The 17,611-nt window shown below is 51.8% G+C and overlaps 1 protein-coding gene across 1 annotated transcript in view; it reads right to left on the bottom strand.

Moving 5' to 3' along the window:
* SLIT1 (slit guidance ligand 1) overlaps window positions 1–17,611 on the bottom strand; it is a 168,250-nt gene that overhangs the window by 26,946 nt on the left and 123,693 nt on the right. The window contains exons 14-22 of the mRNA XM_030334219.1: window positions 11,971–12,134; window positions 11,219–11,242; window positions 10,946–11,090; window positions 10,255–10,329; window positions 9,938–10,081; window positions 7,028–7,171; window positions 6,599–6,765; window positions 3,405–3,537; window positions 1,210–1,278 (exon numbers count right to left, since the gene is read on the bottom strand). Coding sequence (XP_030190079.1) covers window positions 1,210–1,278; window positions 3,405–3,537; window positions 6,599–6,765; window positions 7,028–7,171; window positions 9,938–10,081; window positions 10,255–10,329; window positions 10,946–11,090; window positions 11,219–11,242; window positions 11,971–12,134 — 1,065 coding nt within the window. The remainder of the gene's footprint in view (window positions 1–1,209; window positions 1,279–3,404; window positions 3,538–6,598; window positions 6,766–7,027; window positions 7,172–9,937; window positions 10,082–10,254; window positions 10,330–10,945; window positions 11,091–11,218; window positions 11,243–11,970; window positions 12,135–17,611) is intronic.

Below are 17,611 nucleotides of genomic sequence, written 5' to 3'. Positions count from 1 at the left end.
CTCTAACTCATTTAAGACTGGTCTATTGTTCTCAGGCCACACTGTAGTTCTTCTCTGAGCTCTCGGCACACCGCGTGGTCCCTGCTTCTGATTGGCAAGGACTGGCCCCACATCGGCCCTCTCTCCCTCCTTTCCTCCCAAAGGTATCCAAGCCACCAGTGTAGCTGCCTCAAATTAGACCAGAGAAAAGCCGTCTGTCTTTGCTACTCTGTCACCAGCCACCAAATCACTGCCCTCCTCCCACCGCTCACACCATTGGAACAGTCAAAACACATCTGCTAGGTCTTTAGGCAAAGACAGATCCACTGGAGCTTCAAGATTCTGTGCTACTCAAAGTAGCCAGTCCCTGAACTGAATGTCCCACAAGAAGGACCTTGTGCCAAAGTGCAGTCACCTATGACGCTAAACACACAACTTAGTTTAGCGAACGCTTTTTTCATAGTGACGCTTGTCAGTGATGGACTGATTTACATTCTGGTGCAAGTTTCTTATCTAATTGTGGACCCATTACAAACAGTTCTCTAGTGACCATTGGTCTATAGACCACACTTTGAGTAGTAGTACTGCTCCAAGCCAAACTAACATGGAATGTTCTCTGGACTTCTTTTTGGGAGAATCTAGCCAATAAGCACACCAAGACAATTGGAGAGAGGTGTTAATTAGGTTGGAGAGCTGAGAAGAAATGAAGTTTATTCTGAGGCTTAGTTCATATATTTTCATGGAGTGGAAAGGCTCAAAGGTGTAAATAACAGAAAAAGAGATGTTAGCCTGAAGAAAAACTTAGTCACTGATGTATATTTGTAGCTGTCGTATTTCATGTTTGGTTTAGGGGCCAAGGATGGGCTGCGTTTTCCATCAGCCTCTACTTCTGCTCTGGCCCCCTTCCTTTGCCAGGATGACCCTCATTAACAATAATTCTCAGCCCAGATGGAGGCTTGGGGTGACAGGCTAGGGAGAAGTAGACAGGGTCCAACTCAAGGGAGCCAGGAACCATGCCATTCCCAAGCATGGCCACTAGGTGGCAACACAGTTCTACGCACTGACATTCAGGGAGGGAAGGGGCAAAATAAAAACCAGATGAGCTGGAAGCCAAGTGATAGGGAATTCCAGAAAAGCTGGAGCCAGAGGGTTAGATACCAGTGCGCCCCCCCCCCTCCCCCGCCATCCTCTAAGGCAGGCTTGGGATCCTCGAGAGGCCCAAATACTCACACAAGCTGCAGATACTTGAAGGTAGACAGCTGTCCCGGAACCAGTGTGAACTGGTTCCCATCCAAGTAACTACAGGACAGAACACAACAGTTAGTGAGGTGCTAGGGGAGCCTCCCCTGCAGCCAGGGCCTTCTAGTTCCTCTCCTCTCTTACATGCAGACCACACAATTGGCCCAGAATCACTAACTGGAGGAGAAAAGATGCAGTTTCTTAGCCATGTGGGTAGATGCCACCCAAAGAACTCGGTAAAAGCTCTGACACACAAAGCCTCCCTTGGCTTCCTTTCTGCCCCTGCCTCGCCCTCTCAGCCTCCTCCCTGTTGGCGGGCGCTACCCAGGGCTCAATGCTGGGCTCCTCTCTCTCCCCTCTCTGCCCTGCAGTTTTCTTGGCCAGACGGGTCAGATCTGCCACTAGTCCCCTCAGGTCCACCTGCCAGGCCCCTCACCAGCTAGCAAGGCCCTCCCTCCACCTGCTGGCTGGTCCCGTGGGAGCCCCAGACCCAAACCTGCCCAAACCTGACCTCAGGGCTTTCACACCCAAACTGGTTCCCCTGACCCCCTCAGCATCACACCATGATCCTAACCACCCAGGCTCAGGACCCTCAAGGTGACTCTCCTACTCACTCAACAGCACCCCACAGCTGCTGACTCTCCTGCCACTGGTCTCTGCTCATGTGCTGTGTTCCGCTCTCACATCTCCCCTGAATGCACACTGTCACCCACGCCTGGACTCCTCAGCTGCCTCCGTCTATTCCTCCACCTTGGCCTCCCTTCTGGGACCCACTATACACACTGCTGCCCAAGTTGTTGTCCTCAAAGCCAAGCTCACCAAAGGTCCTTGTAACATTCCCTAAGGTGCCCCATGTCTACAAGGTGGAGCTTGGGATTCAAGATGCTGTGAAGGTCCCCTATCGCCCCAGACATCCTCGCTGAGCAGGGATCCAAGGGCCAGGAGCTGAAACCCCCGTTGGGCTCCCTGTCCAGGACCCCCACCGACTGCAGCCCTCAGGATGGCTCGCCGCCACCCCCAAAGATCCAGAGAGCAGCAAAATCAGGGCTTTACTCATCCTGACCCATCACTCTGGGTCATACAAAGTGACTTCCCACCCATCTCACGTGATCCTCTCAATGGCTCTTCTCAACACACCCTAGTGGCCCCACTTAAGAGCTGGGAAAACGGAGGCCTAGAGAAGTCAAGTGATTTTCCCAGCCTCTGAACTTCAGCATCCTTAGTCAAAGAAGCCAGGCTGTTCCATCCGTCGCATTATGCTCAGGGTGGCCAGGAGGCACCAAGGAGGAAGCAGGACACTAACACGATGATAGAAAACTGGGCGAGGGACACAGGACAAGGACTGCAGTGGTTGGTGTGCCTGTAAAGAAACAGCCTGCCTCGCCGGTAATGAAAGAAACACAAATGAAAACCTCACACACTCCCCACAGGGAAGGAAAAGCGCAGCTATGGAGGCCTGGAGGGACCAATCCCAGGGGACAGGACGAGTCGGGGACGGACCACAGCCTCTTATTTGGGGGTGTCAGTGGAAGAAGCCCAGCTCTCCTCTGTCTGTCACTCACACTGACATCCATGCCCCCACGTAGGCTCAGATACCACATCCAAATCAGCACAGGTTTTAGCGCATGATGCCCAGTATGGACAGCGGGGGTGGCCACGAAGGCCATTTCCACACCCGGCCAGCTGGGGCGTGAGGACGATGGCTTTTCTGGAAGGCCATGATGCAAAAGGCAGCAAGTGCCCTAGCAATGCAGCGCTCTTTGACGAGCAGCCTCACTGAAGGGATGTTCACCTCGGGGACTTTTTTTAATAGTGAAACATTGGCAACAACTCTCCAACAAAGGGGGATTTGTTACATAGATCATAGTAGATTCGCGTGGTAGCGTCATGCGCGGCCAGCGAAAACAAACTTGTGTGAGAGTTTTCATGACGGAGGGGATGCTCACAAGCTGCGGTGAAGCGGCCAACGTAAGGTTACTTCTTATTTTAAAAGCAGGACTCAGCTTAAAGCGAGCAAGCGCTCGCCGTGGGAGACTCATGCCATCAGGTGACTGCAGAGGGTGGTCCGACAGAAGCTCAAAGGCTTCCTGGAACCAGTGTCTCCCGCGACGCCCTTGCTCCAAGCCCTAACCAGCTGTTCATGGTGACCTTGTCCCCCCCCCACCGTCAGGCCTGGGGCTACTCACAGTTCCGTGACATTCTTGGGGATGCCTTTCGGCAGGACCTGGAGGTGCTTGTTGCTGCATCGGACCACCGTGTCCAGGCAGGCACATTCCTGGGGGCACTGGGGGCGGGGCAGGCAGCCCCCCTCCTCCTGGCCTGGGGAGGAAGGTGCGAAGCCACGTCAGTGAGGGGACAGGCCTTCTTAGGGCCTCTTATACCTGGGGCCGCACTCTGGGGTATCTCAGAACAGAAGCCCCTCTCTGACACTACCCCAGGCACCGGTAAGTCCCCTCTTGGCTGCACGCCTTCCTCACTAGGAACGAAGCCCCTTGGACCATTTCGAGGTTAAGATGGGTCTTGGGTCAATTTCTTCTGCCTCAGGTCCAAGGTGGACCTCAGCACAGCGGGAGGATGGCAACCATACCATTTCTTGAGCACCTACTAAGTGCCAGACAATATGTCGAACAGGATCTCTTTAACGATGCAGAAAGGATGCCAGCACCACGGGGACAGAGACTGGTCTCTGCTTTTTTGCTCACAGAAGGAGCCCAGCACCTAGAGCAGGGGCTGGCACACAGGAGTCCTCAAAATAGATCAGCTAAATGAACGTATGAATGGTCTTATACTTTACTGAGAGCCGGAGAGGTTACATAACTTGTTCGGCTCGGAAGGCTGGTCAGAGACAACGCAGCGTCTGTACCCCCATCTGGCCGACACAGACTCTGAGCACCTTCTATCACACCTCCTTCATTTATTCACTCATCTACCCAGTAAATATTCCTCCCTTCTGACTGGGTGCAGGCGGAACAATAAGGACACCACGGTAGGAGCCGCTGAGGGCACTAGGAAGCAGGTGACAGAGACTATCAGTTACGGAGGGCAGCTGTGTGCAGGCGTCGTGAACTCCCTGAATCCTCGAAACATCTCTCCGGTGGATGTGCTATCAGCCCATCACAGAGATGAGAAAACTAAGGGCAGAGTGGCTGAGTAAGGGGCCCAAGGTCCCCCAGCCTGGAAGAGGGGCACGGGCCTGGAATCTAAGCCAGCTGCTCTCCACCACTTCAGTCTACTGCAGCAACATCTCAAAAGTGCTCCTGTCCCTTCCCCTCCAGAGAGCCCCTCTGGTGGGGGGGGGGAGCCTCGCACGTGCACAGAGTCGCCTGCCAGGATGCACGGACATGACAGCAGAGCTCTGGAAGGTCACCCAGCGGAACACTGACCGGGAGTCATTCCAGGACCGGGAAGTTGGAACAGGCCAACACTGGTGATCTTTTTACTCTTCTGGATTGTGTGTTGTTTTTTTAAGCAAATGGTAATGCCTCACTTGTGATAAGAAAAGTAAAAAGAAATTGTTTCTTGAAAAGAAAATAATGTTTTCAAAAGATAATTAATGGCAGAAGGAAAGGCCCAAAATATATAGTCGGGTTTAAAAAGAAACAGAATTTGGGGCGCCTGGGTCACTCGGTGGGTTAAGTGTCTGACTCTTGCTCTCGGCTCAGGTCATGATCTCAGCGTTCGTGAGACTGAGCCCTGTGTCAGGCTCTGTGCTAACAGTGTGGAGTCTGCTTGGGATTCTCTCTGTCTCCTTCTCTCTCTGACCCCTCCTTCCCACTCTCTCTCTCTCTCTCTCTCAAAATAAATAAATAAACTTTAAGAAAAAAGAAAAAGGAACAGAATTTTTGGGTGGGGGACGGATAAAATAGGTAATGGGCTTTCACTTGTCGTGATAAGCCCGGGCGATGGATGGAATTGTTGAATCACTATATTGTACGCCTGAAGCTAAAATAATACTGTAAGTTAACTATATTGGAATTGAAGATAAAATTAAATTTAAAAAAAAAAACCTTTTTTTTAAAAAGACTAGGAAGTTATTACTATATAAAATGATACACAAACATACACGTGAGTCGTATGGAATTTTTTTAAATAGCAAGTGAAATTGCTCTAGGAAACCCATTGACTGTTTAGAGAAATACCCTGACCTTCTCTCTTGGTGTGAAAGTTGAAGCTCCTTGCGTGGCCTGGATGGGCCAGTCTGAGAGCCGAACTGCCCCCTGGAAGCAGGCTGAGAGCGGGGCGGAGGAGGCCAAGTGGGGGCGGGGGGGGGGCTGGAACTCCCCACAGGAAACTCCCGGCGACCAGGCTCAAGATCAGGGACCGCCCGGGGCGCCTGGGTGGCGCAGTCGGTTAAGAGTCCGACTTCAGCCAGGTCACGATCTCGCGGTCCGTGAGTTCGAGCCCCGCGTCGGGCTCTGGGCTGATGGCTCAGAGCCTGGAGTCTGTTTCCGATTCTGTGTCTCCCTCTCTCTCTGCCCCTCCCCCGTTCATGCTCTGTCTCTCTCTGTCCCAAAAATAAATAAACATTGAAAAAAAAAAAAAATTAAAAAAAAAAAAAAAAAAAAAAAAGATCAGGGACCGCCGGCCTGAGCTGCAACCTTGCTCTGTTACCCTGGGTACAAATCTGCCTCCGGCAGCTGCCTTGCCTGCGTGGAGCTCTGTCGGAAAGTCACGGGATGGGGCTACTACACTCTGCACGGGCAGGGCTAGAAGGGAGGGCCTCAGGAAAGAGATGGGGAATCCAGAGGAAACAGGACATCAGGGTGAGAGGTGGCCAGGTTTCCCACGTGGTGGCCAGGTTTCCCACGTGGTGCCTGGGGCACTGAGGAACCGCCAGGAGGCAGATCAGTGGATCAGGCACATTTACATTAAAAAAAGTACTAAGATGTAGGGGCGCCTGGGTGGCTCAGTGGGTTAAGCATCCCACTCTTGAGTGTGGCTCAGGTCACAATCTCGCAGTTGGGAGTTCGAGCCCCTCGTCAGGCTCTGAGCTATCAGTGTGGAGCCTGCATGAGATTCTCTCTCTCCTCCTCTCTCTGCTTCTCCCCTACGTGCTCTCTCTCTCAAAATAAATAAAGAAACATTTTTAAAAATACACTGCAATGTTAACTGTGATTTTCTCTGAGTGATAGAATAATAGGTAACGTTTATCTCCTCCTTTTACCTATTCTTTCCATTTTTTAAACAATAACTTTTTAAACAATAACTATTGCTCTTAAAATCATGGGAAAACACCCCCAGGCAGCGGTAGGCGCAGGACTAAGACTGGGTCTCCCTGCTCCCCGCCCCACCCCAGGCCCAGTGCCACCCCTCCCCACGGGAAACTCTTCAGGGCTGGCCCGCCTGCCTCTCCCTTCCCGCTCAGGGCCCCACGACTTACCTTCCTCACACCTGAAGTCAGGGAAGGCCACGTCCTGCAGGGGGATCTGCCGCAGGAAGTCTGGGTTCTGGCACCGCGGGTTCCCTGTCACAATCTTCCTCCTCCGCAGCCAGTCCCCCAGCCAGGCCAGCTGACAGTTGCAGTTGAAAGGGTTGGCCAGAAGGTTTCTGGAAGAGGCAGCCGTGTGACCAGCAACACACCCTCCGGGCTGGGTTTCCCTGCAATGCCCTGTCGCCCCACCACAGACTGGCCAGGCGGCCACCCGCGCTTTTTCCCAGACGACCGGCAGTTACCAAGACATGGCATTCTGACGTGGTGGGACCCCACAGCCCACCAGGGCCCGACACCCCCAGTGAGTCCTTTCAAGTAGCCGCCCTTGGGAGGGCGGGCGGACGGGCGCCAGGGCTCAGATGCCGGAGCCAGACTTACAGCGTGGAGAGGGCCTGCAGGGTGTCGAAGGCCCCAGGGGAGATGGTGGCGATCTGGTTGTCGTAGAGCGAGAGCAGGCGGACGTTGCGCAGGCCCGTGAAGCTGTCGTTGTGGATGCAGCTGATGCGGTTGTTCCTCAGCATCCTGGGGGGCGAGAGGGGGGAGCCCGTGCTGTGCCCGCAGCCACCCACCAGCCTGCGCCTTGCCCACGGGGGGCCTCCCACAGATTCTCCTTCCGGCGCCCTCCCCTCCCCACGCTCCCCCTCAGGATGCTCTCCCAGCCACCCTGCCTGCACAGCGCCCACACGGCCTGACCTCCGCCTGCACTCCCTGGGTGCCCAGGGCCTCCCCCGCCCCCAGGCCACGCTCTGCACCAACGCCGGGGACACTGGCCCAAAACCTAAACCCAGTCGTGTTCCTCTCCAGGCCGAAGCCCCAGTGGCTCCCAAACTGCCCGCGGAATAATGTTTACACTCTTTACCGCGACCCGCGGGAGCCAACCCCAGACCAGCACCGGCCGCCTTCCTGGAGAGGGACATACCCTTGACTCCTCTGTCCTGCGGGCATGTGTAGGGGCCTGCCTCTCCATGCCCTTCCCTGGCTGTGGTGTCCTTCTAGAATGACCCCTTCCCTCATTTTTATCTGCTTAAGTCTGTGTTCACCCTCCAAAACCTGGCTCAATTCCCCTCCCCAACTAAAAACAAAACCAAGCTGGACACAGAATAGGCGATTCACTAGGAAATTACAATGGTTTATGAACACCGATAAAAAAAAAAATGTTTAAACTTACTAGTAATCAAGTACATGTAAGCAATATTGAATCTTTGCCTGACAAACTGCAAAATAACTAAAAATATAGTAATATAGTAATATATAAATATAGTAATAGTATAGTATATAATATAGTATAGTAAATATAGTAATAGAGGGTCGGTATGGGTGAACGGACATTTTCACACTTGGGCTGGCAGGAGAATGGTTTGGGGCCTTCCTGGAAGTGAGAGGCAGGCAGCAAAGGCCCTAAACGGGCCTCATGCTTTCATCCTGCAAGGCTTCTTTTAGGAATTTATCAATAGGGAATAATCCTGGATGCACACAGAATTTCATGATAAAGATATTAATCACATTACTCATAATAAAAAATCAAAATAGCTTGAATTTCTGGGGTGCCTGGGCAGCTCAGTTAAGCATCCGACTCTTGATTTCAGCACAGATCATGATCTTACGGTTTGTGGGTTCGAGCCCCGCATCAGGCTCTGCGCTGAGGGCAGTGGAACCTACTTGGGATTCTCTCTCTCCCTCTCTCTCTGCCCCTCCCCCGCTCATGCGCACGCGTGCAAACACGTACACGGTCTCTCTCTCTCTCTCTCTCTCAAAAAAACAAATATTAAAAAATAAATAAAATAGCCGGAATTTCCAGTAGTTATGTAATAGACAGTCCTTCAAAATGATGCTGTAAAAGAAATTTTAATGGTATGTAAATGTGCTCACGTTGTGTTTAAGACAAAGCAGGTTACTAAATAAAATGGATTCTAGGACTCCGTTCAGAAATACCTACATGGAAGCACCCAGGTGTATGGGTGTGTGTGTGTGCATATGTGCAAGAACATGTGTGGATACAGAAGACTGGAAAGTAGTTGATATGGACAATTAGCAGCGTTTGTGTGGGCTGGAGGGGTTATGGCACTCCTCTTCCTGTGCCTGCGCTGTCACTCATGGGCTCTTACCGGCTCTGCCCCAGACCAGCCCTTCCCCTCTCCTCCAGCCCCACCCACACCTTCCTCAGAAAGAACCCACGTGACTGGCTGACTAGCCCACGACACCCTCATTCAAGGACTACCCGGCAAGTATAGAGAAGAATGAGGCAGCCCCATGTGAACAGCCTGGGAAAACAGTCCCACTAGATCCACGTGTGAAAGAAGCCGGTGGCAAAACACAGCACAAAGGGCATCCCCTTTCTGTAAACCAAACCAACCAAACAACAACAACAAACCCCAAACTCACAGGGAACCCCTCATCTATTCATTTCCTTTACACAAATTCCATGATGTGTGCTCTGAAAACGGATGGATAGCCCTACAGCCGGTCTGGGATTTAAACCCAGCAGGGCGGCGTCTAGAGCTATGCCTGCCCCCCTCCCCATAGTGGCCCTTGGCTGTTCAGATTCAAAAGAATTAAAATGAAATGAAATTCAAAATGTTGTGCCTCAACAGCGCTAGCCCCATGTCAACAGCCACACGTGGCTACTGACTAGACAGTGTAGACGTGGGACATTTCTGCCACTGTAGGAAGTCCAACTGGACAGCACGGTCTATTGCGCCCTTGAAAGGTCTATGTGGTCACGTGAAGAGCTAGTGCCACCCGCGTGGAGGGGGGGGCTCTGCAGCACTTGTGGGGGGGGTGCGGGTGACCCCAGGATCTACTGAGTCCCAAAGTCTGGTTAGCTCTGGCTGGGCTCTGGTTCGTGGGATCCCAGAATCCCAGAGATAATGGGCCATCCCTCCTCCCCCTTCCGCACTGGCTGAGTCACCTCAGCAATGTCCCCGCCTTGGGGCCACCCAGCCCTCCTGCCACTCCTGAACTAAACACACGTGAGGTGCTCTTGCAGCCTGATGAGAGGGCAGTGAGGGGGAACCTCCAAAAGGGCCCACCCCCACCCGCCCCTTCACCAAGCATCGACCCCACACCCCAGGGAACAAGAAAGCAGGCCTCACCACGGTTACCAACATCTGATTATTTGCCCCCTGCAGACCCTGGCTGTAGACCTCATACACCCTCAGCTGCCCCTCTCCTCCCGCCAGCCGGGGTCGGGAGGGGTGCCTCCCATCCTCTCTCCTGATGCAGACACCCACACGCTAGCTTGCTTTTGCCCGTTGCAGTCTGGCCCTGCTCCCTGGCCTGCACACTCACAGCGTCCTTAAGCCGTCCAGGCCTCGGAACATGCCGCTCCGGATGGACTCCAGCTGGTTGGCGGTCAGGTGCAGCTCGCTCACAGAGCCCGCACCCTCGAAGGCCCCATCTTCGATTTCGGACACCTTGTTGTTGCTCAGATTGCTGGACGGAGGGCGGCAGAAAGATTATGGAGTTGCGGACCCTCCCCCACCTTCCTGCACCCGCCCCCTGCAGGGGAGCTCTGCCCCCATGAAACTCCCCCCACACACAATATTTTCCTTCTCCCTCCCCAGCTAGAGTCCTGGCCACAACCTCCCCGCCAATGGGTAACTCACATCTTCTTCAGATGAGTGAGTTTTTTAAATATCCCAGTGGCTTCCAGGATGGAAATCTCATTGTTGTTTAATCGTCTGTAAGAGGCAATGAAGAGAACTTACACATTCATAAATGACAGACATTAGAGTATCTTCCAAATTGAGAATATTTGGGACTCAAACAAAGGGGCTCCCAGAAGAATTCATCTGGCAAGGCAAACTGATCGCTTATCAAAGGAAGGGTGGATGATGGTGCTGGGAGGGGCGGTGAGTGGGGTATTTTTAACACTAAAAATGCCATGAAAACTTACATACATGAAGGACAGATATGTGTAGCTATTCGTGCACATAGGCATGTGCACAAATTTATGTTTTTAAAGAAAAAAAATAGAGTATGGCCTAAGATCCAACTTGATCTAATGGAATCATATCTCCCAGAAGAAGGCAAAAGCCTGGTTGAGAAAAGCCACCCCGGCTCAGGCTGACGACCTTCCCTGCACGCCAGAGATTGTTGGAAGGGTCTGGAGGTGGTGAGTCAGAAGCAGAGGGGCTTCAGGGGTGGGGAGGTGCTTCCTGCTAAAGCCAGCCGCTGCCATGCTGGAGTCTCTAACGGTCCCAAACAGAGCCGGACCGGGGGAAAGCCCAGTGTGGATCGAGGAGGGCTAGGAGGACTGGGGACCGGTGAGGATGTGCAGGGGCTGGGGGCCCTCACAGCTCGGCCGTGGACTGGGGGATGCGCTCAGGGATCTTGGTGAGCTTCAGGCTGGAGCACTCCACCAGGCTGGCCTCACAGCGGCACTTGTGGGGACAGACCACGTCGCTGTTGCACTCGCTGTTCAGCTGGTAATCCTCCGTGCCTACGGTGAGAGGGCAGGGGCGGGAGGCTGAGGGCCCCAGGGCAGGGTCTCCCTAGCCCCCTCAGCCTGCTGCCCCTGCCCACCAGCTGCCACCCCCCCAACCCCCTAGGTCTCCCGGACTCTCCTACCTGGAATGAAATACTGCTCTTTGGCTGGGGAGAGAAGCAGAAACACCATCAAGCTGGAATCTTCCAGGATGTGCAAGAGCCCAGGCCCCAGTCCCACTGCCCAGGTGCAGGCACCCCGGGAATAACACTGGGGTCCCAAATCAGGGCCCCAGAGCCCACCCGCCCAGTCCCCGTGCAGAGAAGGCCTTGCCACAGAGCACAGATGTTCCTTGGCCAGGTTGATGCTGGGGTGGTACCACCCCCAAATGAACCTCTCGGGGAGCACCCAAACCATGGCAACGCTCATATGCAATGGTACAAGACGGGGATGGGGCAGAGAGGCACCCGGTTCCTGACCAGGATCCAGGCTCAGAAGCTGACTCACACTGTTCCCAGCCAGTTTCTGCTGCCCCAGAGCCTGGAGGAGGCAGCTCTCTCCCTGAGGAGAGCTCCCAGGCTTCTCGAGTGTGAAAAGCGGTAGCATGAAAGCAAACTGACCTGGGAGCAGAGGAACCTGGGTCCTTGTGCGGGAGTCCTCCCTCAGGGACCTTCAGCCAGGCCTACCCTTCCCTGAGCCCCAGTAAAGTGAGGGGTGGGGCTGACCAACCGTTCAGATCCAAGTCTATGGTCTCGGAACTACCCCCTCTGAGAGGGTCTCCGGTGGCCTAGGACGCCCCTGTTGGAGCCATCCAGAAGACACCACCAGGTCCCTGAGCAGACTGAAGACAGGCAGGCAGGTGGACGGACAGACAGGTGGGCAAGCAGGCAGCTACCTGAGCACCGGAACTTCTTGCTCTTGATCTGCCCGATGCGCTTGTTGGCGAGGCGCCGGGGGCTGGCACAGCGGGCCCCGCTCGTCTCAATGGGGTTGGTGCGCAGGAAGTCTGCCAGCCCCTTGAGGTTACAGTCGCAGATGAAAGGGTTCTGTGCCAGGTGCCTGTCCAAAGGGGGCAGAGTGGGGATCAGAGACAGGGTTGCAAACTTGCACTGACCTCTGCCTGGACAGGGCCTCACTGCCTCCGGGTGGCTCCAAGCCCAGGGCTGGGCCCCGGGGGAGATGCACCACCTGGGGCCACCCCCCGGGCACACCCATCAGCTGGAGAATCTTGCCAGGGCATCGCAGCAGGGAAGGATCTCTGCAGGCTCTGGGTGTCCAGCTGTCCCTGCTACACTCCCCACTTCAAGCCTCACTCTGTCCCCTGTCCATCTACCTACCTGTACCCACCCTGGGACATTTCACAGACACCAGTGGAGGCAAGAGTGACCTGGAGACTGGCCAGATCACCCCATCGTTCCATGGGTGAGGGGACACAGCGGGTACTTGAACCCAGGACTGTCAGTGCCCAGAAGTCTTTGATGTGGGTGGTCCCTTCCACGTGGCCTTGGACGACAGCAGCTTCTTTCCACAGCCTTTGTCAGGAAGGGGATGAGGCCAGGGGTGCAAGGCTGGGTCCTGCAGCTGGGGTGACGTGTGTCAAAGTGCCTGCTGCAGCCTCTCACTTACGGGAATCTCCGTTCCCACCCCAGGCCTTTGGGACTGCTTCCCCCTGACCATTTTACATGCTGTCTCTTGACACAAGGGAAAGTCAGAGAACATGGCCGGATAGCTACTTATTGGGAAGTCACTCTTACTCTCTTTCCAGGCTGCCTGTGTGACCAGCAGGGTAGGTGTGGGGAGGGGGCAGCTGACAGGTGATGCTGACTATAGCAATCTGGGTTGCCGTAAGCAACCACAGGGCTGGTTTTCCTGTTTGTGGGCCCTCACCACCCCCAAAAGGCTCAGACCAGCCACCTCTGAACCACCCCAGCAGCCAGCTTGCTGACCTGCATCTGGGCCATCACAGCACTGGGCATGTCCTGCTTTCTAAACTGAGACAGCCAGGGAAGAATATTCTAGCACCTGCTCAGGCTACTGTACCTGAGAGCCAATGCTTCTGCACGGAAGTACAGGGAGACAGAGCAGGGGCCAGCTCACAGGCCCATCTAATGCCACCACTTCAGGCCGTCCACTTCATGGCCTCAGCCCAGTGCCCTGATGGGCCAACAGGGCTCTGCAGGCAGAGACACAACTGCTGCTCAGGGTTTGCACCCAGCTCAGCTCAGACCTCGGCTCTCGCTCTCCTGTTCATCACCTCCTGGGCTCTGGATGAAGGTGGGATGCTTGGTTGGAGCCTTCTTGGCCCAGACGTCCCTGCCACTCCCCTGGGCACTGTCCCCGCTTGCCTGCCTGAGTCCAGGCTCCTGTCAGCATCACCAGGTGGGCCGGGCCTTCTGCATCTAGTTGCACATTTGTCTCCCTATTCAAACTGTCAATTTGCAGAGAAGACGTGTTTGCCGACTCCCCATGGCAGAGTTCATTGCTGATGGAAAACATATTAGGAGTCGGGGCTTGCTCTGGGACCCTCCCGACCACATCTGCCTATGCCTCACTGCCTGGCCTCTGCCTGAACTAATGGCTTCCCTTTATCACAATCTTGGTAGAAAACTGCTTAAAATCAATCCAATTATGTTATTCAGGCACACGTTAAAATGTTCAAGGGGTGCGGCGTAGAATATATCCTTTTTAAGAACAGGTTATTTGCGTCAAAACCAATCTATAAAAACTTGAACCACCCACAGAGACAAGAGGCTTCAGTATTTGACACAAATTAGAGTTTTTAATAATTGCAAAGGGCAGGGAGCTGAGAAGGGAAATTGCTCAAGAAGAAGGAAAAAATACCAGCTTGGGAAAATATCATCACTTTAAAGGCACACCCAGAAATGTGCTGCATGTGTGGCCATGAACATTTGTCACAGTAGAAGGTGGAAGCAAAGACTGTATTCTCAGTGTCTTTCTTGGAATATGCACTCAAGGAGTCACAACTAAAAATCTTGCGGGAGAGATGCTCAGCATCATTAATCAAATTAAACCCACAATGAGCTACCACTCCACACCCACTATGGTGGCCAAAATCAAAAAGATGAATGATACCAGGTATTGGCAAGGATGCAGACAAAATGGAACCCTTATAACACCACTGCTGGTAGGAATATAAAATGGGACTTATAGCCACTTTAAAAAAATTTTTTTAAAAATTAAAAAAAAAATTTTTTAACATTTATTTTATTTTTGAGAGACAGAGCATGAGCAGGGGAGGGGCAGAGAGAGGAGGAGACGCAGAATCCGAAGCAGGCTGCAGGCTCTGAGCTGTCAGCACAGAGCCTAACGTGAGCCTCGAACCCACAAACTGTGAGATCATGACCTGAGCCGAAGTTGGACGCTCAACCGACTGAGCCAGCCACGCGCCCAGAAAACTGACGATTTTTTAAAAGTTAAACACAGATTTCCTATGTTACCCAGAAATTCTAAGAGAAATTAAAACATTTGTCCACATGAAGATTTGCAAGCAAATATTCATAGCAGCCTTATTCATAATGATTCCAAAGTGGAAATCCAGATGTCCACCAACTAAAAAAGATAAACACAAGGTGGTCTATCCATTCCATAGGAAATTACTTGGCAAAAAATAAAAAGGAACAAAGTACTGATACATACTGAAATGTGGACGAACCTCAGACACACAATGCTGGGACACCTGGGTGGCTCAGTCGGTTGAGCGTCCAACTTCAGCTCAGGTCACGATCTCACGGTTTGTGGGTTCGAGCCCCACATCAGGCTCTGTGCTGACAGCTCAGAGCCTGGAGCCTGCTTCAGATTCTGTGTCTTGCTCTCTCTCTGCCCCTCCCCTGCTCTGTCTCTGTCTCTGTCTCTCTCAATAATAAATAAACATTAAAAAAAAAAAAAACCTCACAATGCTAAGTGAAAGAAGTCAGTCACAAAGATGACACATCATGATGATTCCATTTTTATGAAATGTTCAGAAAAAGCAAACTACAAAGACAGAAATTAGACGAGTGGCTGCCTGGGGATGAGCTGGCAATAGGGATTGACTGTAAAAGGGACACAAGAGATTTTGAGGGAGTGATGGAAATGTTCTAAAATTTGATTGTGTTGATAGCTGAACAATTGAAATATACTAAAAATCACTGAATTGTACACTTGGAACAGGTGGGTTTTATGGTATATAATTTATACCTCATGAAAGTATTTTTTTTAAGTTTCATTTATTTATTTTGAGAAAGAGCATTAGCAGGGGAAGGGCAGAGAGAGGGAGAGAGAGGAACCCACAAACTGTGAGATCATGACCTGAGCTGAAATCAAGAGTTGGACGTTTAACTGACTGAGCCACCCAGGCAAGCCTCATGAAAGCTGTTTAAAAAAAAAAAAAACTGAAAAATCTCTTGGGGTGAGGAAAACTGCAGCAAAATCAGTATTGAGACACAAGGCACTGAGCCACAGATCTCGGAGCCACGGGCAAATCAAGCAGGATGTGGGGAGTTGATATCAGGCCTGACACATGATTCAGTAAAGGGGTTTAACCATCCAAACCTGTATTGAGAATACCTGATTATACCTCAGATTTGTGTTTCGTTTATTCTTGTTCCAAACTATATTTGAGTTGTTAATATACATTAGTTGTTTATGAAAGTCCAGTTCTGTTTTACGGCCTTTAAATAATGTCTATTCTTATGGAAAAAAGCACAATTGAGGGGAAAGTTAACTGCCTTCTCAGTGATGGTGAAAGAGATGCCTGAGACCAAATCCCTGCTCTACTAAGATGTTGTGTGACCTTGAGTGAGTCACATGACCTCCTGCCTCTCTTTCCTCATCAGTGAAGTCAGGGATGCTAGACCCTCCTTCCACAGGCCACTGTGAGTATTCAGTAAGATCATACATGGAAAGAGCAGTGGCCTGGCATTCTGTGAGGGCTCGATAAACAGCAGTGACTGTTGTTTTCAGTGTCACCACTATTTCGATCTCACCTGTGGGAAGACTTCCTGTTCTAACATCCTGCTCCAGCTTTGTGCCCCACTACTGCCCTATGGGCAGTGGCCAAGATCTCAGGCATGCCGTCTGGCGGGCACTCTCTGAAATCCAGTCAGGTAAGTGGACACAGACAGAAACCATCCCCAGGGAGCGCAATCCATTTGATTTGTTCGCTCTCTTTCCACCTTGAGAGGGTGACAGGCTCCTTGCATGAGACCCTCAGTCCCATTCCCCATCCTCAAGGCTTTCCTGTGTGGGGGTCCCCGACCTTGAAATCTCCTGAGTGCATTTCTCTCGGACATCCCGCCAGCTGCATAAAATAATCCACCTTGCCGATGTCTCCCCGTAACTTTGAATTTCACGTATTTGGCAAGATTTCCCCATAGTGTTCTATCCCCTTCTCCTTGGCTATAAGAAAATTAGTTAGCAGGTGTGGGCGGCAGGTGGGCACATGGGCTTTAACAAGTTTGTCTTTGTGGCGAATGTCCCTGCTGGTGAACGTGGTTCCTGGGGAGCAAGAGCTGTGCTTTTTCTTTGACCTCTGTTAATGTATGCTGGTGCTCTGTGCACGTATTATCTGATGGAGACCACTGTCCAGCGGATAAACAATGGCAGGATGACAGTGACAACAAGGGCCATGGCGATAGTAACGGTAAAGTCCATTAAGCATGCAGCTCTGGACCCACAGGTCGGCTCATCAAGTCACACGGCAGGTAAGGATTCCTTTTTCAAGCATAACCACAACAGCATTATCAAATGAAGAAGGAATGTTAGAAATCCAGTATCACCATTTCAGGATCCCTAATGAACGAACGGGTCCAGGCACTGAAATGAGCGGCTGTGTTTATTACACAAAGAGAGCTGACCAGATATCATATGACTCCCAATGGAAGTACACAGTTCTGTGGAGTCATCCTGCCTAAAGAAGAAAAAAAAAATCCGAATCTGACCAAGCTCCTGGATAGAATTTTCTATCTGCAGGACACAGACAGGACAGAGGGGAATGTGAAGCTACATCACAGGGAATGTAATCTCCCAGCAACGTGCAGACCATGGGGAGCTCTATGGATGCAATAACACAATGCCTTCGACTAACATAGCACAAGGAACAAGGCCATGGAGAGGACACCTAGAGGCTAAAAACAACTTAGTGATACATCAGCCAGTATCAGCCAGTTGTACCATCTAGGCCTTAATTAGCTCCTGATTCAGACAAGTTATTTTAAAAACTGTGTAATATGTATGAGACGCTTAATTTAAACGCTAATTCGATATCTGATGATATCAAAGAAGTGTTAAATTTTTAGATATAATAACAGTGTTGTGGTTGCGCTTTCAAAGAATCTTTGCCTTTTATACATATGTATGAAGTCTGTATAGATGATGAGTGATGCTGGGGTTTACTTCCAGATAGTCTGGGAGGTAGGAAGAGGGGATATTATGAAACAAGACTGGCCACCCGTTAGAGCTGGGCGATGAATTCTAGGAGGCTCACTATTCTGCTTTGAATATGTTTATAATTTCCTTCAGTAAAAGATTAAAATAAA

The sequence above is a fragment of the Lynx canadensis genome, chromosome D2, assembly GCF_007474595.2.
Source record: "Lynx canadensis isolate LIC74 chromosome D2, mLynCan4.pri.v2, whole genome shotgun sequence".
NCBI classification, from domain to species: Eukaryota; Metazoa; Chordata; class Mammalia; order Carnivora; family Felidae; genus Lynx; species Lynx canadensis.
This window is presented reverse-complemented; position numbering and strand designations above follow the sequence as displayed.